This window comes from Oncorhynchus nerka, linkage group LG1 (assembly GCF_034236695.1).
Source record: "Oncorhynchus nerka isolate Pitt River linkage group LG1, Oner_Uvic_2.0, whole genome shotgun sequence".
Lineage (NCBI taxonomy): Eukaryota > Metazoa > Chordata > Actinopteri > Salmoniformes > Salmonidae > Oncorhynchus > Oncorhynchus nerka.
This window is the reverse complement of record NC_088396.1, coordinates 34,348,380-34,371,443: the sequence shown is the minus strand read 5'-3', so window position 1 is coordinate 34,371,443 and position 23,064 is coordinate 34,348,380. Positions and strand designations below refer to the sequence as shown.

Below are 23,064 nucleotides of genomic sequence, written 5' to 3'. Positions count from 1 at the left end.
CTATATTATCCCCTGGGGAACGTTCACACAGACTGAGCTCTGAAACCTGTCTGGATTGTGGAACTTCCGGACGTTACATATCCACCTGAACAATAAAATACCCAGGTCCATCAGTAGGTACGAGTACGTTGGTGGGCCATACAGGGAGTCTCCCATCTCCCTTTACTCGTACTCCTCTCCATGCTATCCTATTGTGGGGTGACCGGTCTAAGTCTCTCCGGGTGATCCTGGACTCAAGAGTTTTATGGACACTGCCTTGGTGTCGGAGCTGGGACTCTCCACACAATCTCTCTCCGTTCCCATGTATGCCAGAGCTCTATTGGCAGGATCAATCACAGCACCATTTCTATCAATCTGAGAGTGTCAGTGAATCACAGTGAGTCCATGCAGTTCCTGCTCATTGAATCTCCTCATACACCTGTGGTTTTGGGATTGTCATGGCTCCAGAGGCACAACCCCATGATCGACTGGGCTATGGGTTCTATCCTGGGGTGGAGCCCGTTTTGCCACGCACATTGCCTCTAGGTGGCGCAGCCTGCCCCTGGACATCCTCCCGTGTGCTTGGGTAAAGCTTTGGATCTCGCCACCATCCCTGCGGAGTATCAGGGCCTCCGGGAGGTTTTCAATAAGGCCTGCATCATATCTCTTCCTAAACATCGACCCTATGATTGCGCCACTGACCTCTTCCCTGGTACTACACCACCTCAGGGACGGCTCTATTCCCTGTCTGGTCCGGAGACCAAGGCCATGGAGGAGTACATTGAGGGCTTTCTGGCTGCTTGGAGCATTCGTCCTTCATCCTGCCAGCTCAGGGTTCTTCTTTGTGGAGAAGAACAAAACCCTCCGCCCGTGTATCGACTACCGGGGCCTCAATGACATCACGGTAAAGAAACATTACCCACTACCACTCCTCTCCGCGTCGTTCAAGCCTCTCCAGGTGGTGACTGTATTTTCGAAGTTGGACCTTCGGAACGCATACCATCTGGTTCAGATACGGGAAGGAGACGAATGGAAAACAGCCTTTAACACAGCTAGCAGGCACTACGAGTATCTGGTGATGCCACAGTGTTCCAGGCTCTGGTCAATGATGTGCTCCGTGACATGTTGAACAGATTTGTGTTTGTTTACCTTGACGACATCCTTGTCTTTTCCCGTTCGGTTCAGGAGCATGTCCTCACGTCCGAAAAGTCCTGCAGCGCCTCCTGGAGAACCAGTTGTTTGTCAAGGCTGAGAAGTGTGAATTCCATCGTTTCACTATCTCCTTTCTGGGATACGCCATCACAGCAGGGAACATTCAAATGCATCCTGACAAGGTGAGAGCAGAGGTTGATTGGACTCAACCCATGTCCAGAGTGCAGCTGCCACATTTTCTGGGGTTTGCACATTCCTACCGCCGCTTCTTTCAGGACTACAGCACCCTGGCTTCCCCCTCTTTACCCTCACTTGTCCCAAGGTTCTGTTCATGTGGTCCCCAGCTGCTTACCATGTAGGATCTGAAGCATCGGTTCAACACAGCCCCCATCCACATCCATCCGGACATGTCCCGTGTCGTGGTAATTTCCTGTATTACTAAACATTTGAGAGTGCAAACCACACACAAGTCAGAGTCATATTAGAAAGTCCATCTTTAATTATATGAGCACCATAGCCCTGTGACTCTCAGATCAATTCGGTGTCTATAAATGAGAGTGCTTACAAAACAGTTCTTAGTATCATTTATAGCCAAGACACACCCATCTCAACTCACATGACAAATAACAGATCTTAGGAACATTACACAAAGAACATTTTACATGAAAGAGGAGTATCCCATAGCTAGATAGCATTAGCTATAAATTATTGTTCAGTTTGGTCTCTTAAACAAAGTTTTCATCTCGTTCTTGGTACCACTTAGGACCAAAACATTACCTTATCCAGTGGCATATATCAATTGTCAATTCTAGATACACCCATCTCAAATACACCCCCTCCTGGACAAGATCAGAAAAGACAGTGAGCCTCCTAGGCCATATACTAAATCAGGATAAGGGCAACCTCAGAGGGGACATTCAATAGTTATAGACACATTCCCATAAGAAGACAAGCCTGACCTCTCCCCTCTCTGGGCCCCTAGTGTCTAAGCCCTAGCAGAGAAGGGATAACTGCAAACTGCCAACAGTATTATCCAAAAGAAGACATTCTAATGACATATCTCACATAAGCATTATTATATTCATAAAACATCTTATTTATGAATGTTACCTAACTAATTCATCCCTAACACCCGTCAGTTTGTGGTAGAGCTCAATGCTTCTGACGTTGGAGTTGGGGCCGTCCTGTCCCAGCGGTCTGCCCGGGAACAAAAGCTGCATCCCTGTGCCTTCCTGTCCCATCATCTCAATCCGGCTGGAACTTCTGGCTGTCAAAATGGCATTGGAGGAGTGGAGGCACTGCCTTGAAAGGGCGGAACATCCATTCTTGGTGTGGACCAACCATAAGAATTAAGAATATCTCCACCACCAAGCACCTCAACTCTAGGCAGCCCCATTGAGCTGTTATTCACACAATTTAATTTAACCCGGGGGGGGGCTAACCGGGGGTACGTCACAGATTTGGCTCGGTCCTCGGTCCCAGAGTGGGCTCATTCCTCTAAGCTAACCTGCCATCCTGGCTCCCGCCAAACCCTGGCCATCCTCCGACAACGCTTTTGGTGTCCCGCTATGGTTTCTGACGTCTCCGCATTCATCGCCGCATGCACGGCGTGCTCAGAATAAGAATCTGAGGCAAGCCCCGGCTGGCCTCCTTCAACAACTCCCTGTTCCTCATCATCCCTGGTCCCCTATATCCCTGGACTTTGTCACTGGTCTCCCTCCATCTGATGGCAACACCACCAACCTTACAGTGGTGGATAGGTTTTCTATAGCCACCCATTTCATACCCCTCCCCAAGTTAGCTTCAGCCAAGGAGACAGCTCTCGCCATTTGAGTGCTCCATGGGTTATCAACCCCAACTCTTCCCTGAGCAAGAGGAATAGGTCAACATACACTCTGCCCCAATGTTCGTCCGCTTACATGGAAGAGAGCCACCGGAAATCAGTTCCCCGCTATCGTCTCGGGCAGAGGGTATGGCTGTCTACGTGGGATCTGCCCCTCCGGGTGGAGTCTCGTAAACCTTTCCCGTTTTATTGGCCCATTCCCCATTTCTAAAGTCCTTAGCTCCTCTGCTGTTAGTCTTCTGTTGCCCCGTACCATCCGTATACATCTTACTTTTCGTGTGTCTAGGATTATACCTTTGTCTCACAGCCCTTTGTCTCCTGTTTCCAGGCCCACCCCCACTCCCCGTCTTATCGACCGCCATCCGATGTCCACGGTGAGATGCGTCCTGAGTTTTTGACCTCGGGGCAGGGGTTTCCAGTACCTGGTTGACTGGGAGGGTTATGCCCCGGAGGAGAGGTGCTGGGTCCCACTAGGAACTTCCTGGAACCGCCAGCACCCCGGTCAACCAGGTATGTGCCCAGGTAGGACAGCAGGTGGCGTCCCTAGAGGGGGGGGTATTGTCACCCCCTGATCTGTTTCACCTGTCTTGTGCTTGTCTCCACCCCCCAAAGAGGTCTCCCATTTGTCCCCATTGTCCCCTGTGTACACGGTTTATAGTGCATGTCAGAACAAAAACCAAGCCATGAGGTCAAAGGAATTGTCCGTAGAGCTCAGAGACAGGATTGTGTTGAGGCACAGATCTGGGGAAGGGTACCAAGCATCCCCAAGAACACAGTTTGGAACCACCAAGACTTTTCCTAAAGCTGTCCACTAAACTGAGCAATCAGGGGAGAAGGGCCTTGGTCAAGAAGGTGACCAAGAACCTGATGGTCACTCTGACAGAGCTCCAGAGTTCCCTTGTGGAGATGGGAGAACCTTCGAGGACAACCATCTCTGCAGCACTCCAACAATCAGGCCTTTATGGTGGAGTGGCCAGACGGAAGCCACTCTTCAGTAAAAGGCACATGACAGACCGCTTGGAGTTTGCCAAAAGGCACCTAAAGGACTCTCAGACTATGAGTAACAAGATTCTCTGGCCTGAATGCCAAGCATCACGTCAGGAGGAAACCTGTCATTATCCTTACGGTGAAGCATGGTGGTGGCAGCATCATGCTGTGGGGATGTTTTTCAGCTGCAGGGACTGGGAGACCAGTCAGGATCAAGGGAAAGATGAATGTACTTGAGTGGTCCAGCCAGAGCCCGGAACTTGAACCTGATCAAACATTTCTGTACAGATCTGAAAATAGCTGTGCAGCAACACTCCCCTGTCAACCTTTTAGAGCTTGAGAGGATCTGCAGAGAAGAATGGGATAAACTCCCCAAATACCAGTGTGCCAAGCTTGTAGAGTAATACCCAAGAAGACTTGAGGCTGTAATCGCTGCCAAAGGCGCTTCAACAAAGTACTGAGTAAAGGGTCTGAACACATAAATGTGATAGTTCCATTGAATTTATTTTGATAAATTCTATAACACTGTTTTTGCTTTTGTCATTATGGGATACTGTGTGTAGACTGATGAGAGAGGAAAAAAACTATTTAAATACATTTTAGAAAAAGTCTAACGTAACAAAATGTGGAAAAAGTCAAGGGGTCTGAATACTTTCCAAATGCACGGGCTCCCGAGTGGCGCAGCGGTCAAAGGCACTGCATCTCAGTGCTTGAGGGGGCACTACAGACACCCTGGTTCGATTCCCATAGGGCGGCGTACAATTGGCCCAGCATCGTCCAGGTTTAGCTGGGGTAGGCCGTCATTGTAAATAAGAATGTGTTCTTAACTGACTTGCCCAGTTAAATAGAAAAATACAGATGTATGATCTTAATTTGAGTCAGTTTGCTATAACAGGTTATGTGAAATATAATTCAATTAAAATTTTCGTGAGGGTTGATACATTTTTTTCATAAGGGAAAATCAACTCTGAAATTTTAAAGTGGAAATTACAAACTTCAGAAGCCTTTTTAAACCTCAAATACACCACAGGTTTTACATGTCCTGCATTGCAGGAAATGTCTCCTGCAACATTTTTGTCTGTATACATTATCAAAATGCTCACTCACAGAATGTTTTTCAAAACAGTCATGAAATTGACTCTACTCCAAAAGATAATCTTCAATACTTCATTCTGATATTGGACAATACATCAAAACAGTTTTCACAAAAAGGCTTTAATTGCAAACAAAGGGACTACATGCAATAGGCAAATTGCCACAAAATGTACACACGTGTATGCTGTGAAACTCCAATAAATACATAATTTCTTTATTCAAGTCCCCAGACTCCCTATTTTCCCTCCTGCTCCTCTTGACTTTTTATGTTGTTTACTTGTTGAGGATGCATGTACAGTTTTCCTATCTGGATCTTCAGTGTTGATCATGACGACTGCCTGGGCTTTGAAACACTTTGGTTTGGCTCTGCTGGGGAATACAGATAACTGTGTAAATTGAGAGGTCACATTTATTGATAGTTTAGGGGTCATACATCCCAGAATCAAATCTATGAACAGTTACATGTTACACAATGTCATTATTTAACTTGTGTGTATATCTGTTCTATGGTTGTTACTGTTTATAATGTTGAACCCTGACTGCACTACAAATGTATCAATTTAAACAAAGATATTGATTGATTGATGAATGTGAATGTAACACTTTGATGAGTACCTACATAAGGACATTCTAACACGTAAAAAACCCATACATAAGACATCCATGTGTCACAGTAATGACACTAACTTGAATTCTCAATTGTAGAGGATGAAAAATTAAAATAGGATTTACCAGTGACCAACTCGTCTGCAGAACAGCAGACTTCCCCCTCTTCCTATTTGGCATCTCACACACTTCCCAGAGTCTGACACAATAGCACAATAGCATTCTTCTTTACAATGACATGAGTATCACTGCAAGGGAGACAAACATGTAACTGATATTTTCATCTATTTAGAATCTTGTACCACCCTGCTTTCTTCACAAGCAATAGTGGCAACTTAAAATATCACAAATAAAAATCTATCATCTAATAATAGGCCATTTAAAGTAGTATTAGACAACTCACCCTGCTTTCTCCACAAGCTACAATGACACACTTCAGGAAGGGATCTTCTCCCACCAGGAGATGATTATCTTCTGGCTTTGAAAGGTACTGAGGAGTAGATCCACAGACTGGGGGAGACCAAGCTACACTATTTTCTATCGCATTGTTTGATACGTTCCATTAGGTTCAGGAGGATGTACTCATCAAATTAGATGAGCTTGTGCACAATATTTGAAAATCCAGGGGCACAACGTTGGTTTTAGAAGTGAGGGGTACATAACTTTATATAGATTTTTTAATCCAGTTGGATAAACACTCCAAACAGCCTACCTGACGCTCGGAGGCGTCCGCATGGTCCTAAAGCACACTGTTGCCCTGTTTTGTATCACAGGGGGGGACAAAAATGCAATTTCAGAATGTGGGGGGGACATGTCCCCAGGGAAAGTTGCTCCACTGTGAAAATCATAAGGTGAAAGAAACAGTCTACCAATGGAGACGAATGTGTACAATTATAAAATATTAAGCAATTTTTTCATTAGAACAAACTGCTTTTCTTCTCAAATGTTACAGTGGGCAGAACAAGTATTTGATACACTGCCAATTTTGCAGGTTTTCCTACTTACAAAGCATGTAGAGGCCTGTAATTTTTTTAATCATAGGTACACTTCAACTGTGAGAGACGGATATTTTAAACAAAAATCCAGTAGTAATTCATTTGCATTTTATTGCATGACATAAGTATTTGATCACCTACCAACCAGTAAGAATTCCTGCTCTCACAGAAGTGTTAGTTTTTCTTTAAGAAGCCCTCCTTGTTCTCCACTCATTACCTGTGTTAACTGCACCTGTTTGAACTCGTTACCTGTATAAAAGACACCTGTCACACATTCAATCTTACAGACTCCAACCTCTCCACAGTGGCCAAGACCAGAGAGCTGTGTAAGGACATCAGGGATCAAATTGTAAACCTGCACAAGGCTGGGATGGGCTACATGACAATAGGCAAGCAGCTTGGTGAGAAGGCAACAACTGTTAGAAAATCGAAGAAGTTCAAGATGACGGTCAATCACCCTCGGTCTGGGGCTCCATGCAAGATCTCACCTCGTGGGGCATCAATGATCATGAGGAAGGTGAGGGATCAGCCCAGAACTACACGGCAGGACCTGGACAATGACCTGAAGAGAGCTGGGACCACAGTCTCAAAGAAAACCATTAGTAACACACTACGCCGTCATGGATTAAAATCCTGCAGAGCACGCAAGGTCCCCCTGCTCAAGCCAGCGCATGTCCAGGCCCGTCTGAAGTTTGACAATGACCATCTGGATGATCCAGAGGAGGAATGGGAGAAGGTCATGTGGTCTGATGAGACAAAAATAGAGCTCCACTCGCCATGTTTGGAGGAAGAAGAACGATGAGTACAACCCCAAGAACACCATCCCAACCGTGAAGCATGGAGGTGGAAACATCATTCTTTGGGGATGCTTTTCTGCAAAGGGGACAGGATGACTGCACTGTATTGAGGGGATGGATGGGGCCATGTATCGCGAGATCTTGGCCAACAACCTCCTTCCCTCAGCATGACCACGACCCGAAACACACAACCAGGGCAACTAAGGAGTGGCTCCGTAAGAAGCATCTCAAGGTCCTGGAGTGGCCTAGCCAGTCTCCAGACCTGAACCCAATAGAATATCTTTGGAGGGCGCTCTGTATTGCCCAGCGACAGCCCCGAAACCTGAAGGATCTGGAGAAGGTCTGTATGGAGGATTGGGCCAAAATCCCTGCTGCAGTGTGTGCAAACCTGGCGAAGAACTACAGGAAACATATGATCTCTGTAATTGCAAACAAAGTTTTCGGTACCAAATATTAAGTTCTGCTTTTCTGATGTATCAAATACTTATGTCATGCAATAAAATGCAAATTAATTACTTAAAAATCATACAATGTGAATGTCTCTCACAGTTGAAGTGTACCTGTGATAAAAATTACAGACCTCTACATGCTTTGTAAGTAGGAAAACCTGCAAAATCGGCAGTGTATCAAATACTTGTTCTCCCCACTGTATGTGATATTATCAAGAATATCCCATGGCTTGTCTATCTGTTGCAGATAAAGGCCAATCTTAAGCCTGTATCTGCAATATTTCAGCCCTCTACCACAGGAGGGGAGCCAGCCTTATCATCACTGTGTGAGGACTGAAGTAGTTAGTGGAGTGGAGATGTAGATTGGAGTGAAGAGGTATAACCTGCGGAACCACAATTTGACCTGAGAGATTGTGTTACCCCACAACATACAGTACAACAGCAGAGCAGTCAACCTTAAATGCAATCCATACAACTTCCAGGTATTTCAATGAAGGAAATGTTCCCCTTTGATTTGAAAGATTATGATTTATAACTACCAAATTAGTCCTACCTTGTCATAACAAAACAATACTCAATTCTTTAGCCCGTTTTTGTCATAAACCAGGTTTCCATCCAACCTTTTAATGCGAGTAAAGTACGTCTGATGAAAAAAATACGCTAGGCAAGGTGGGATCATTTTGTTTCTAAAATTAATTATGCAACAAATTGCATTGGAAACGCTTTCATGTGCAAATATTGATATAATAACCATCATATCGAAGTAAACTTGGAGACATGTGTTGTCCTCCCAGTACGACCCGGGAAAGCATGCAGTTTATTAGGCTAGAGATTAATTAAATTATGATTAACTTTATAGGGTGGTGAAAGTGAAAATTGATGAACTTGATGCTCCTTTCTAATAAATATTAAGGGTCTTATTCTGGTGACATGATCATGCCGTTTGATAAATAATAATGTCCATAATAATCCTATCATGTACACTACAGTTAAAAACTTTGGGGTCACTTTTGTCCATTAAAATAACATCACATTGATCAATCTGAGATATGGCTTTTTCTTTGCAACTCTGCCTAGAAGGCCAGCGTTCCGGAGTCGCCTCTTCACTGTTGACGTTGAGACTGGTGTTTTGCGGGTACTATTTAATGAAGCCAGTTGAGGACTTGTGAGGCGTCTGTTTCTCAAACTAGACATCTAGTGTACTTGTCTTCTTGCTCAGTTGTGCACCAGGGCCTCCCACTCCTCTTTCTATTCTGGTTATAGCCAGTTTGTGCTGTTCTGTGAAGAGAGTAGTACACAGCATTGTACGAGATCTTCAGTCTCTTGGCATTTTCTCACATGGAATAGCCTTCATTTCTCAGAACAAGAATAGACTAACGAGTTTCAGAAGAAAGTTCTTTGTTTCTGGCCATTTTGAGCCTGTAACCGAACCCCAAAATGCTGACGCTCCAGATACTCAACAGGTCTAAAGAAGGCCAAGTCCATGCTAGGTAAAGCTCCGCCTTATCTCAGTTCACTGGTCACGATGGCAACACCCACCCGTAGCACACGCTCCAGAAAGTGTATCTCACTGATCATCCCTAAAGCCAACACCTCATTTGGCCGCCTTTCGTTCCAGTTCTCTGCTGCCTGTGACTGGAACGAATTGCAAAAATCGCTGAAGTTGGAGACTTTTATCTCCCTCACCAACTTCAAACATCTGCTATCTGAGCAGCTAACCGATCGCTGCAGCTGTACATAGTCTATAGGTAAATAGCCCACCCAATTTTACCTACCTCATTCCCATACTGTTTATATTTATTTACTTTTCTGCTCTTTTGCACACCAATATCTCTACCTGTACATGACCATCTGATAATTTATCACTCCAGTGTTAATCTTCAAAATTTTAATTATTCACCTACCTCCTCATGCCTTTTGCACACAATGTATATATACACTTTTTTTCTCTACTGTGTTATTGACTTGTTAATTGTTTACTCCATGTGTAACTCTGTGTTGTCTGTTCACACTGCTATGCTTTATCTTGGCCAGGTCGCAGTTGAAAATGAGAACTTGTTCTCAACTAGCCTACCTGGTTAAATAAAGGTGAAATAAAAAATAAATAAATTGCTTCTTCAATCAGGACAACAGTTTTCAGCTGTGCTAACATAATTGCAAAAGGGTTTTATAATGATCAATTAGCCTTTTTAAAATGATAAACTTGGATTAGCTAACACAACGTGCCTTTGGAACACAGGAGTGATGGTTGCTGATAATGGTCCTCTGTACGCCTGTGTAGCTATTCCATAAACAAATCAGCCATTTCCAGGTACAAATGTAATTTACAACATTAACAATGTCTACACTGTATTTCTGATCCATTTGATGTTATTTTAATGGACAAAACTATGCTTTTCTTTCAAAAACAAGGACATTTCTAAGTGACCCCAAGCTTTTGAACAGTAGTGTAGGCTATACACACACTGCATCTGTGAGCTTTTGGCTAAGATGCACGTGCCAATACTGGAGTGGGCACATTCGCTATATAACGCTATATATATTTTTGTGAAAAAATCATTAGTAGAGTTGAAAATGTGATGCAAACCCAATTAACTTGGGTTTTTTATCCGGTACATGGGTTTTTTAACTGCAAAAAAATATAATTCTGTACACTACTTTACATTACGCACAGACTTTTATCCACCAGTCAATTTGATGGAAACACATCTCTAGTCTGAAAATGCACATATTGTTTTAATGTAGATTTTAGAATATTCGCATGATGGAAACCTAGCTATAGTCAATTAATAAATCAATTATGTAAATCTTAAAATAATTAAAAAGTAATGTTGCCCTTAATTAAGTGTATTTTGATTTTTAGTGTGGGGGGTGAAGTGATAAAGTGAAATACAAAAACAGCAAAAAATTATCTGATAGATAATTGTATAACTGTGCATCTTACATGACCATTAAACTGTAGAACCATACAACGGATATAACAAGATGGTAGTAGAGGGAGCACAAACAATTCATGAAACCTTTGACTCGGAAGCTGCATTACTTTATTTCAAATACATTTAATAAGGTAATTTGGCTGAAAGAATTTACCATCTAATCTCCGAGCTTTGAAGTTTAGGATGGGCGTAATACAATAAAAGAGAAATTGGCTAAATTACTGATTTTAGCATTTTATTCGTAAATTAATACCTTGATTCTGTAATTGGAGACCATTTTAGTCATGGAGGCACAGACTCAACGCACTGACTTTCTAGACAAAAGTATACGAAGGAGTTGAAAGTATACGAAGGAGTTGGTTGAGATATAAATTAATTGAGATAATACTTTTATGCAGAGATGAAATACAAATCTACAAAATAAATGAACCCGACCTTCATACACACAGGTGGTTTTGGGTGTAATAGGGTGGTGGTGGTGTCCAGGTTTGGAGGTGACACCACATGCATCCATACAGTTGAAGTTAGGGTTACCCAGTGTACTACTGTTCAAAGTCAACACTACTTCCCATTTTTGTGAGAGTGGAAAAGGTACTGTCAGTAAAAAGCTTAATATATATTTTTCTTTCTTCATAAGAGCAGTAGGTACAGGAGATACAGGAGAAAACACAGAGTGCCAAAACAAGTGTGCCAGTTCAGCTTGAGAAGAGGGCAGCTGGGATCGGGACATCTGTTGTTACCTGCATTCACCTGAAGGGCGGCGCTAGAAGATAGGGTGCCACTTGAGTTGACGGCACCACACACATAGAGACCTGCGTCGGCCTCAGTGACTTTCTGTATAAACAATGCATGTTTGCCTTCTTTTTGGGACAGTTCTATGTGCTCATCATTGGTCAGTTTCTCTCCATTCTTGAACCTAAAGCAAGAAGTCAATTATCACACAATCACAACAAGAAAAACACAAATCACATTCCTATTTATCAAAGGGTGAGCTGAAGCACAATCAATCAAAACGACTAGATTATTTAAAATTAGAACGTGCCATTAATGATCAAACGTGAGATCAAAGTTGTGTTATTAAACAGGAATCAAAACAAAAGGCTAGATAAGTCAAACAACAGTAAAGGATTTTAGTCCAATAAATTCATATTATGTTATCCACAAAACATGATTTAGGATTCAGATTTAACACTACTTATGCAGTTTAGAAATCTATCTTATAATTTCTCAATGTGTCCTTTCCTTTCCACCTGAATGATCCTTTTGGAATTGATTAATCAAATATCCCCAACATATAAAGCAGTGACTGTTAATACTACTGTAACCAGACTTTTCATGCTTATGAAGAGTAAAAATAATACAGATTATATTAAAATAATGAAGTTCTACTGTTCCATTTCTACTTGCACCAATACTCCATCTGTGTCAGAAATGACACCTTGACCTATACCCTTTAGAGTGCACTACTTCTGGCCAAAAGTAGTGCACAACATAGGGAATAGGATGCCATTTCAGAGGCAGATTCTATGATAATGAATGACTAAAGTCTATGAGCTACCCACCATGTTAAAGTAGGCTCTGGAAATCCAGTGACCTCCACTTCCAGGGTCACAGGCGACCCCTCCATAACTGTGGGACTAGACAGTAGTTTGGAGAAGTGAGGAGGGCCCTGGCCTGCTAGGTTGCTCCCCATGGACCGGCTGGTACCAGGCAGCCTGATCTCTTCTCTGATGGCTGTGGGATTGCAGAGGTCTGGGTCTTGGCCCTGGTCTGTGAGTGTGACTGCTGTGGTGGTTAATGGGGAGGGGGTAGCATGCGTGTTAAGAGTGCTAGCGGCGGCAGCAGCGAGGAAGGCAGATCCTCGAACCATCATGGTGCTAGGGTCATGCACTTTCTCCTGCGTCTCTGTGACAGAGCTCTCATGCACGGAATACACGGTCTGGTGGCACTCGTTTAGGCCTAGGGGGCCGACCGGTGGAAGATTTGGGAGGTTGGCATTTGGAAGGTTGGGGATGCCCCTGCTTTTCATAATATTGAAGAGTGTGTTTGAGACCAGGCTTGGTGCTGGGACAGTCAGGGGGCTGTGGACGAAAGAAGAGGACTCTGGTCTGAACTTGGTGTTGAGGCCCCCTGTAGGAGAGGGACAGCTTACAGTCTGCTCTCTGATCCTCTGTTGGCTCTGGCTGTTGCTGTAGTCATTATGTGTGCAGTGTAACTGGTGGCTGTACTGGTTGATGTGAATGGTGTGGGACTGGGAGCTGAGACAGAAACCATCCAGGTCCAGGTCATTCTCTGATAGGACGATGTTGGACTCTGGGGTCTCGGAAAGCGGGGGCAGGGAGATGTCGTCGGGGGAAGTGCACTCATATTCGTCGTTGGACAGGGACTCTTCTGTCATGAGGTTATGCCGCTGAAGGTTCCTCTCCGTCAGACCACCTGCGGGCGGCAGCAGAAGTGATGCATCTTGGGGGAAAGGCTCACCCTGTAAGGATTAGAAAAAATAAACAATCAGAGAGAGGTCAAAATAAAAGCATGTCACATACAGATCCCTTATGTATGGGGTCTTGGGACAGAAAACCCCAGTAGTAGTGAAGTATGATAATAAGTCATGATAATACCTCAAAAAACAACAAGGACTTCAGGAAATGAAAAACAACAGGGGAAACCAATTGTTTGAGGACTTAAGAAGACCAACCTGATCAGTATTAGAAGTATGAAACCCAGGGAAGTTCCTCTGAGCAGGGCCCTGTCTCTCCTTCTTCTGGAACTCTCTCTGTATATCAGAGAAGCTGGGAGCCGAAGCGAAGGCAAGAGGAGAAAGAATAGTAGGAGGGGTGACCAAAGACTTTATCCCTGCCTCGTTGAGCGTATGGACTTTCCTGTCTCTCTCCAGCGGTGAACAGGACAGGTTGAAGGTCTGTGTACATGAGAAAGAGGTGCTCAGCTGCTCTTTTCTCTCCATCGTCAACCTGCTGGTGATAGTCTCCACTCTGCTGGTCTCCGAGCACAACTCCCGGGTATGATACCTATAATAATTATAATAATACATGAGTTTTATAGAGCGTTTTCATGGAGCCAAAGTATATTTATAATAGTTACAAAGAAACAGAATAAACCAAAAAAGAAAATCAACAATACAAAAAATTCGAGTTCGCCACTCCCACATTCACACCTTGTCCGTTGGTTGCACTTGTTGGTCTGCCCTGTACAGAGCTTGCGCAAGCCCGGTATCCAAACATGCATGGCTTGAGATGCAGTCAACGTTCAAGCTACCTAGTTAGTAAATATCAACAGTACTGCTACAGAAGCATAACATTTGATTAACATCACCAATATTTGGTCTAGTTGACTGATACACGCAAAACAGAGGCAGAAAGAGAGTAGATAGGCTGCATCAACAACACTCGCTCCGAACCAACTCCATCCCTTCCTCAGTCGGCAGCAGTAACACAGATAGAACCCCTGGTCTAGACTCTTTCTTCACTCAGGCCCCCCCCATCCAGCATTGGAGAACATCCCACTATCCCGCATTTTCTATTTCTATGGGCACAAGCACTGTTCATGACACAAACTGTTTACACCCTTCTTGTTGGTGGAGAGAATGTTGCAGTTCTACATATTTTGCCATGCCTAATGTTTATTCATGTGATATTTGAGTGACTCAAACATTACAACAAAATATATGGGATAAAAAACTTTTGCTGACATTGGCTAGTTAATCTGGACATTTCTTAACATTTCTGTTAAGTTATAAATAACTCTCTAAGGTATGCAATGACTGACAAGACAAGAGTAAAACTACCCAATTACACCTTCTGCATTATACTGTTTTCAGACATTGAATATCCCTTTGAGCATGGTGAATGTATTAATTACGTTTTGGATTGTGTATCAATAAACCCAATCAATCACTACAAATATACAGGCGTCCTTTCTAACTCAGTTGCTGGAGAGGAAGGAAACCACTCAGGGTTTTCACCATGACACCAATGGTGACTTTAAAACAGTTACAGAGTTAAATGGCTGTGATAGGAGAAATCTGAGGATGGATCAACAACATTGTAGTTACTCCACAATAATAACTTAATTGACAGAGTGAAAAGAGGGAAGCCTGTACAGAATAAAAATATTCCAAAACATGTATCCTGTTTGCAGCAAGGCACTAAAGTAATATATTTTGTTGCATAAACAAATATTCCTATGCTCATGGGGATGCCCGTTAACACCTGTCCCCTGAAAGGTCTGTGCACGGCCCTGTGTGTGTGTGTGTGTGAGTGAGCGAGCGAGTGAGTGAGTGAGTGGAGGATGTACGTGTAGATAATGGTGGTGGTTGAAGGTACCTGCTCTCTGATAACACTTTGTTGTGATGTTCTGGGTGGAGTTTATCTGGTAGTTCCTGGCTCCTTGTTTTGCGGATTTGAGGTTTCTTGCTTCTTGTGTTTTCAATTATTTTGATGGGTACCTCTTTCCCGTTCATTCCCATGGTTAGTTCGGGAGTGTGTCCAGTTTCTTTCAGCTCAGACTGCTGAAATCATACATTATAATGTCCAAAAAATAAATGGAACCCACATTTCACACAGTATGATAAAAAACTGTGAGACTGAAAATATACAAATATTTTTTGACAGATTACAGATGGTTTCAGAAGTGGGATCCAAAACTCACTGAAGCCAACAAAATGGTGTATCGTTTCCTTATCAATAAACATACCACATCAAGAGACTCCTGGGGGTACATCTCAGCTTTCTCTGTTTCTTGGTTAGATTTTTTCTCTTGTTTGTTTTCCTCTTGTATGTCATTATCCAATTCTTTTATTTCAGGCTCCTGCTTCAAAGCCTCAGTCTGAAATTAGAGAACAATCACATATTTTCAAGAGGCATTTTCTAGTAAAATATCTGAGGAAAATAACCAGGCAAAAAAGCTTTTTTCATCGTACCTGTAGTTTAGCCTCCAAATCCATCAATCCATTAGATAGTTCCTTTATCGATTCCACTATCTCATTGTGTCTGGTGACAGTTTTCTCAGTATACTTATTTCCCTCCTCAGCACCTGTACATTAAAAACAGTTCATACAGTCCTCAATGCCAGTGTCATGGGTGTGACTTCCAATAAGGACAGGGGGACATGTCCCCCCACATTTTGAAATAGCATTTTTGGTCAGCTTTATGTTGGCATACTTTTTCTTACTCCCAAAAAGCTGACCATAAGAATTCTGTCTCAAGTCAAGATGGTGGTTTATTGTTTCCTTACCATGCAGACAGACAGCCAGTTCTGTGATTTGGCTGATCCTCTCCTCTTGCTGGGGCACAGTGGGCCAAACAAACTTCTCAAACTGCTTGTATAGAATAGACACTGCTTCCCTGGTCTTACACTGGGAAGAGTACTTCCCTACTCTCACAATTGTAGCACTTGCTTCATCACACCAGAAGTTATACTGAAATTCAAAAGCAGAAAAAATTGTGAGACAATTGCAGCAGATATTAGGCGAACACAAAATACGCTATATCCAATTCCTTGAATTCCTCCATTTCCTTTATGATGCTTTCTGACAAGATGTTAGTTGATTTTTTTCTCCAAATTTTTTTTTCTCCACAATTGGCAAGTAGAGGGTAAACTATTTGTCTTATGTTTTCTCCATCCACACCTCATCCATGGCTTGCTGCAGCTTTACGCTCATGTCCAGATTCTGCTTGTACTCCTCCACAGTCTTGTCAAAGTCCCCCAGCTGTCTCTGTAGCTCATTAACAGCATCCTCTATCTCTCCGGGGCTACTGCCTATTAGTTGCTTCTCTGTGCTGGAAGTCACTTTAACTGTAAATACCTGCACCCGTTTCTGCAATATCTGGATCAAGAGAGAAAGAGAAAGAGGCAAACAAAATATGCATGACCTAGGAATAATTTCAAAACCATTGAACAGCAGGTAATGAGGGAAATGTGATGTTGTTGTTGTAGTGGCAAACAGGGTGTGTCTCACCTGTAACTTTTCAACATAAATCTCTATCTGCTGGATTTGGTTTTTCACTGCTTTCAGGTTCCTTGACTTGTCGTTTTTCTTCATATAATTGAACTTCAAGTTGTTGAATTTCTTCTTGAGGTCCTTGAATGACTTTCTCAGCTGAAATGAAAAGAATCATGATCTATTAATAACAAATGTTTTAAATCAGAATCCAAAACATTTAAATCAGTTAAGACATAAAAGCCTCATATCATCATCATCATCATCATCATCCTGTGTTTCTTATCTGCGTTGACATGTAAATCCATTGTAATTCACTCCCGTTAATACAGTTACAGAACATTGAACAAGTACCATCTAACAGCACCACCAGAGATATGAAGGAGGGGGAGGGTGGCTGGGTTAGGGTATCCTATCTTGGCAGGAAAACAGAAAAGTGTAGAAGAGCAGGGTTGGATTCAGATTCACTCAGTGTAAGGATTATTTTGGTGCATTTATTGGCTAAGACTGGAGACGTGATTTATACAGTAGGGCCATTTCTGTATCAGCCGACGGGCTTCTGCAGAGGTGTAGAGTCTCCGAATGACCAGCTCATATGTCAGACAAGGACAGCTGCAGCCTAACCAGCCTCCCTGTACATCCCATTTTGGGAACCTCGTATAACTATATCTAACTATCTTTTTCCCTAGCTGAGATGGGTACATGGGGAGTGTCTGTTTCACACACACACACACACACACACACACACACACACACACACACACACACTACCGTGGTATATGCGTCAACATCAACCTTGGGAAAATCCTATGCATTATCATTAACAGCAGACTTGTACATTTACTCAGTGAAACCAATGTACTGAGCAAATGTCAAATTGGCTTTTTACCAAATTACCGTAAGACAGACCATGTGTTCACCCTGCACACCCTAATTGACAAACAAACAAACCAAAACAAAGGCAAAGTCTTCTCATGCTTTGTTGATTTCAAAAAAGCTTTTGACCCATTTTGGCAAGAGGGTCTGCTATACAAATTCATGGAAAGTGGTGTTGGGGGAATTTAGGGAACTCAGTGAGGAACACTGTATACGGCCCAGGAGGTAGATGGTAGATATAAAAAGTGATTGAGTAGGCTGCATAGATTTCATGACTAGAAGCTCAAAAGATGAAAATGCAGTAATTTTTCTTTTTGTAAATTGAAATTTGCTATTGTAAATGTTAGCAACATTTGTGGTGTCCGTGGGGGATATGGTCACTCGTGTTACCAGGAGGAGAGGCCTCATTTAACATAGTAAATTCATCAGGCTTAAGCCATGTTTCAGTCTGGCCAATCACATCAATATTATGATGAGTTAATTGACTATAACTGCCTTGGAAGTGAGGGATCTAACATTAAGTAGCTCTATTTTGAGATGAGAGATATCATAATCTCTTCAATAATGACAGGAATGGAGGAGGTCTTTAATCCAGTGAGATTGCTAAAGCGAACACCGCCATGTTCAGTTCTGCACAGATTCTGTCAGACCTGGGCCCTGACAGTAAATCTCAATAAGACAAAAATAATGGTGTTCCAAAAAATGTCCAGTTGCCAGGACCACAAATATGAATTCCATCTAGACACTGTTGCCCTAGAGCACACAAAAAACGATGCATACCTCGGCCTAAACATCAGCGCCACAGGTAACTTCCACAACGCTGTGAACGAGCTGAGAGACAAGGCAAGAAGGGTCTTCTATGCCACCAAAAGGAACATAAAATTCAACATACCATTTAGGATCTGGCTAAAAATACTTGAATCAGTTATAGAACCCATTGCCTTTTAAGGTCTGGGGTCTGCTCACCAACCAAGAATTCACAATATGGGACAAACACCAAATTGAGACTCTGCAATGCAGAATTTTGCAAAAATATCCTCAGTGTCAAACACCAAATAATGCATGTAGAGCAGAATGATCAAAATCCAGAAAAAAGCCATTAAATTCTACAACCACCTAAAAGGAAGCGATTCCCAAACCTTCCATAACAAAGCCATCACCTACAGAGAGATGAACCTGGAGAAGAGTCCCCTAAACAAGCTGGTTTTGGGGCTCTGTTCACAAACATAAACAGACCCTAAAAGAGCCAGAGGATAGCAACACAATTAGACCCAACCAAATCATAAGTAAACAAAAAGATAATTACTTAACACATTGGAAAGAATTAACAAAAAAACAGAGCAAACTATAATGCTATTTGGCCCTAAGCAGAATACCTGACCACTGTGACTGACCCAAACTTAAGGAAAGCTTTGACTATGTACAGACTCAGTGAGCATAGCCCACAAAATGAGGTGTATGACCATATTAGAGACACATATTTCCCTTAGATTACAAAGATCCACAAATAACTTGAAAACAAACCAAATTTTGATAAACTCCCTTATCTACAGGGTGAAATACCACAGTGTGCCATCAAAGCAGCAATATTTGTGACCTGTTGCCACAAGGAAAGGGCAACCAGTGAAGAACAAACACCATTGTAAATACAACCCATATTTATTTTCCCTTGTGTACTTTAACAATTTGCACATAATATGACATTTGAAATGTTTAATATTTTTTTACTTTTGTGAGTGGAATGTTTACTTTAAATTTTTATTGTTTATTATCTACTTCACTTGCTTTGGCAATGTTAACATATGTTTTCCATGCCAATGAAGCCCTTAAAGTGAATTTTGAGAGAGAGAGAGAAACAAGAAGGAAACATTAAGGAAAGTCTGTTTGATGTCGCAAAGCAATTACTGTATAGCTACTGAGCCAGATGCTACGGAGACGTAACTGAGACCTGACCCACTGATAACTTAATAGACCCAAAGTAAATAACCTTTAGAGAACTATAAACATACCCATTAAGAAATACTATTTCGAGATTACAGATGACAAAGATTCCCATGCATATGTTACGTTCCCCAGTTACTGTGTTGTAGTTTGTATTTGAGTGTGTTTCAGGAGATGGCTTCCTGAAATCCCCCAAGCAGCTGATTGGTCGACTCCACGGCTAATTGGATCTGACCCCGCCCCCTTGTCAAGTTACAGCTGTATCCCATTAGACTCCTTTTCCAGTTATAAAAGCCAGTATCCTGTTGTTCAGGAGAGAGATCATTGCTGGGAGGTCATTGAAGAAAGATGATTGCTGGGGCCTCCCGGGTGGCGCAGTGTGTAAGGGCGCTATACTGCAGCGCCAGCTGCGCCATCAGAGACTCTGGGTTCGTGTCCAGGCTCTGTCTTAACCGGCCGTGACCGGGAGGTCCATGGGGCGACGCACAATTGGCCTAGCGTCGTCCGGGTTAGGGAGGGTTTGGCAGGTAGGGATGTCCTTGTCTCATCGCGCACCAGCGACTCCTGTGGCGGGTCGGGCGCAGTGCGCGCTAACCAAGTTTGCCGGGTGCACTGTGTTTCCTCCGACACATTGGTGCGGCTGGCTTCCGGGTTGGATGCGCGCTGTGTAAAGAAGCAGTGCGCCTTGTTGGGTTGTGTATCAGAGGACGCATGACTTTCAACCTTCGTCTCTCCCGAGCCCGTAAGGGAGTCGTAGCGATGAGACAAGATAGTAGCTACTAAAACAATTGGATACCACAAAATTGGGAAGAAAAAGAGGTAAAATTCAACAAAAAAAGATTAAAAGATTTTTAAAAAAGAAAAGAAAAGAAAGATGATTGCAGAGAGAGGAGGCTGATGGTTATAGCATATGTTGGTTGTTTCTCAGGCAGATGGTATGTACTATGTTAGTTGTAGATGGGAACAACTTTGGTATGTTCTGTGTGAGTTTGTTGCTCAGTCAGAGCCTATTTGATGACATGTGTTTCTCAGTGTGTTTGAAATGGTTAATATTCTGTTTCATTTGTTCCCAGGGGGTAAGGGGAAGGCACCTAGGGAGTGCTTAGGCAAGAGGCCCGTGGGCATACATATACCCATAGTATATTCACTGTCTAGGCACACTAGGTAAGACATGGGCAGACCACCCCCTGTATTTTGGTTAGGGCACCAGGTGGTGCTAAATTAGGTAAGTAGTGGTTAGGCAGGTAAGATAGGAGAAGGGGCATTGATATTTACTTTCTTTGCTTTGGTTCCGTCCAGCCCCTTTTCCCCATATTACCGTGCGAAGGAATACATTCCTAGTAAATGGTCAATTCTCTGCCTTTTGTCATCCTTACTCACACCTACAGCCCATACCTCTTTCACTTCACGGAGAGTTGAGTTGTAGCAGGGTGTTGCGTAACAGTATGATAGAAATATACTGTATGTGATCGTAAGTTATAAGCAAGGTTTGAAATTATACATTTGTCAAATATTATATGTTTGGGCTTCTTGCGGTCAATTTGCAGTCTAGAATTTATGCTCCGGCCCCCTGACCATCCGCTCAAGAAAAAAATGGGCCTTTAGTTTGCAGAACCAGAGAAGTATGGCCCTTGAGGGAAGTAGGCCTAGCCTAGGCTGTGCTACTGTATATTGAGGGTACGGTCTGAGAGCTTGATCGGCTTTAAATTGAGTCTCACCCCAGCTGATGGGCAGCAGCATCTGCTCCTGCTAATAAAATACCATGTCTACTCATCCATATTTATAAAAGGCTTTTGGCTAGTCAAAGTGACATCTAAAGTTGACATTTTTTGCCTTTTAGCTAAGCCTAACCCTTTTCCTAACCTGCTGCGTTAGTTCTCTTAACCTGCTACAAAAGGTCAATCCTGGTCAATTCTGATAAGCTATATCCCATCTGTCTATTTGATGGCACAGCAAAGAGAGAAAGTCCCTCCTTTCAATTTCTAAGCTAAATTTATTTCAATGTCATACCATTACAGCTTAATACTTATGTTATTAATATGAAATACTTAGTCGTTACTAATGTATCTTTATTCATGCACAAAAACATTATTGTAGAGTGGTCTGTACGATTACATAAGACATGATCGGAGTTTATTCCATGTCAATGCAGGAAGTAAACAGAAATTCCTATACTATTTAATAAGGCAATTGACATTGGAATTTCAATTTACTGTACTTCCTGATTTTAAATGGAATTAACACCAACTTTTAAATATAGTGCATTCGGAAAGTATTCAGACCCCTTGACCTTTTCCACATTTTGTTACATTACAGCCTTATTCTAAAATGTATTGAATACATGTTTCTCCTCATCAATCTATGCAAAGTGTAGACAAAGCGAAAACAGGTTTTTTACATAAGTTTTCAGACCCTTTGCTATGAGACTCAAAATTGAGCTCAGGTGCATCCTGTTTCCATTAATCATCCTGGAGATGTTTCTACAACTTGATTGGAGTCCACCTGTGATAAATTCAATTGATTGGACATGCTTTGGAAAGGCACACACCTGTCTAGTTAAGGTCCCACAGTTGACGGTGCACGTCGGAGCAAAAAAACAAGCCATGAGGTCGAAGGAATTGTCCGTAGTCCGAGATAGGATTGTGTTGAGGCACAGATCTGGGGAAGGGTACCACAAAATGTCTGCAGCATTGAAGGTCCCCAATATCACAGTGGCCTCCATCATTCTTAAATGATAGAAGTTTGGAACCACACAAGAAGCCTGGCCAAACTGAGCAATCGGGGGAGAAAGGTCTTGGTCAGGGAGGTGACCAAGAACACGATGGTCACTCTTACAGAGTTCCTTTGTGTAGATGGGAGAACATTCCAGAAGGACAACCATCTCTGCAGCACTCCACCAATCAGGCCTTCATGGTAGAGTGGCCAGACAGAAGCCACTCCTCGGTAAAAGGCACATGACTGCACGCTTGGAGTTTGCCAAAAAGCACCTTAAGGACTCTCAGGCCATGAGAAACAAGATTTTCTGGTCTGATGAAACCAAGATTGAACTCTTCAGCCTTAATGCCAAGAGTCACGTCTGGAGGAAATCCATCCCTACGGTGAAGCATGGTGGTTGCAGCATCATGGGGATATTTTTCAGAGGCAGGGACAGGGAGGCAAGTCAGGATGGAGGGAGCAAAGTACAGAGAGAATGGAGCAAAGTACAGAGATATCCTTGATGGAAACCTGCTCCAGAGCGGTCAGGAGCTCAGACTTTGGTGAATGTCCAGCTTCCAACAGGACAACGACATTAAGCACACAGCCAAGACAACGCAGGAGTGGCTTTGAGACAAGTGTCTGAATGTCTTTGAGTGGCCCAGCCAGAGCCCGAACTTGAACCCGATCGAACAGACCTGAAAATAGCTGTGCAGTGATGCTCCCCATCAAACCTGACAGAGCTTGTGAAGATCTGC

At 42.8% G+C, this 23,064-nt stretch overlaps 1 protein-coding gene across 1 annotated transcript in view; it reads right to left on the bottom strand.

Annotated features, from left to right (window-relative positions):
- Positions 1–10,930: 10,930 nt before the first annotated feature.
- Positions 10,931–23,064, bottom strand: part of LOC115129592 (coiled-coil domain-containing protein 141-like) — a 39,888-nt gene continuing 27,754 nt past the window's right edge. The window contains exons 18-26 of the mRNA XM_029660130.2: positions 16,814–16,954; positions 16,484–16,681; positions 16,090–16,273; positions 15,776–15,888; positions 15,550–15,681; positions 15,180–15,364; positions 13,535–13,865; positions 12,402–13,321; positions 10,931–11,755 (exon numbers count right to left, since the gene is read on the bottom strand). Of these exons, the coding sequence (XP_029515990.1) occupies positions 11,470–11,755; positions 12,402–13,321; positions 13,535–13,865; positions 15,180–15,364; positions 15,550–15,681; positions 15,776–15,888; positions 16,090–16,273; positions 16,484–16,681; positions 16,814–16,954 (2,490 nt within the window). The 3' untranslated portion in view covers positions 10,931–11,469. The remainder of the gene's footprint in view (positions 11,756–12,401; positions 13,322–13,534; positions 13,866–15,179; positions 15,365–15,549; positions 15,682–15,775; positions 15,889–16,089; positions 16,274–16,483; positions 16,682–16,813; positions 16,955–23,064) is intronic.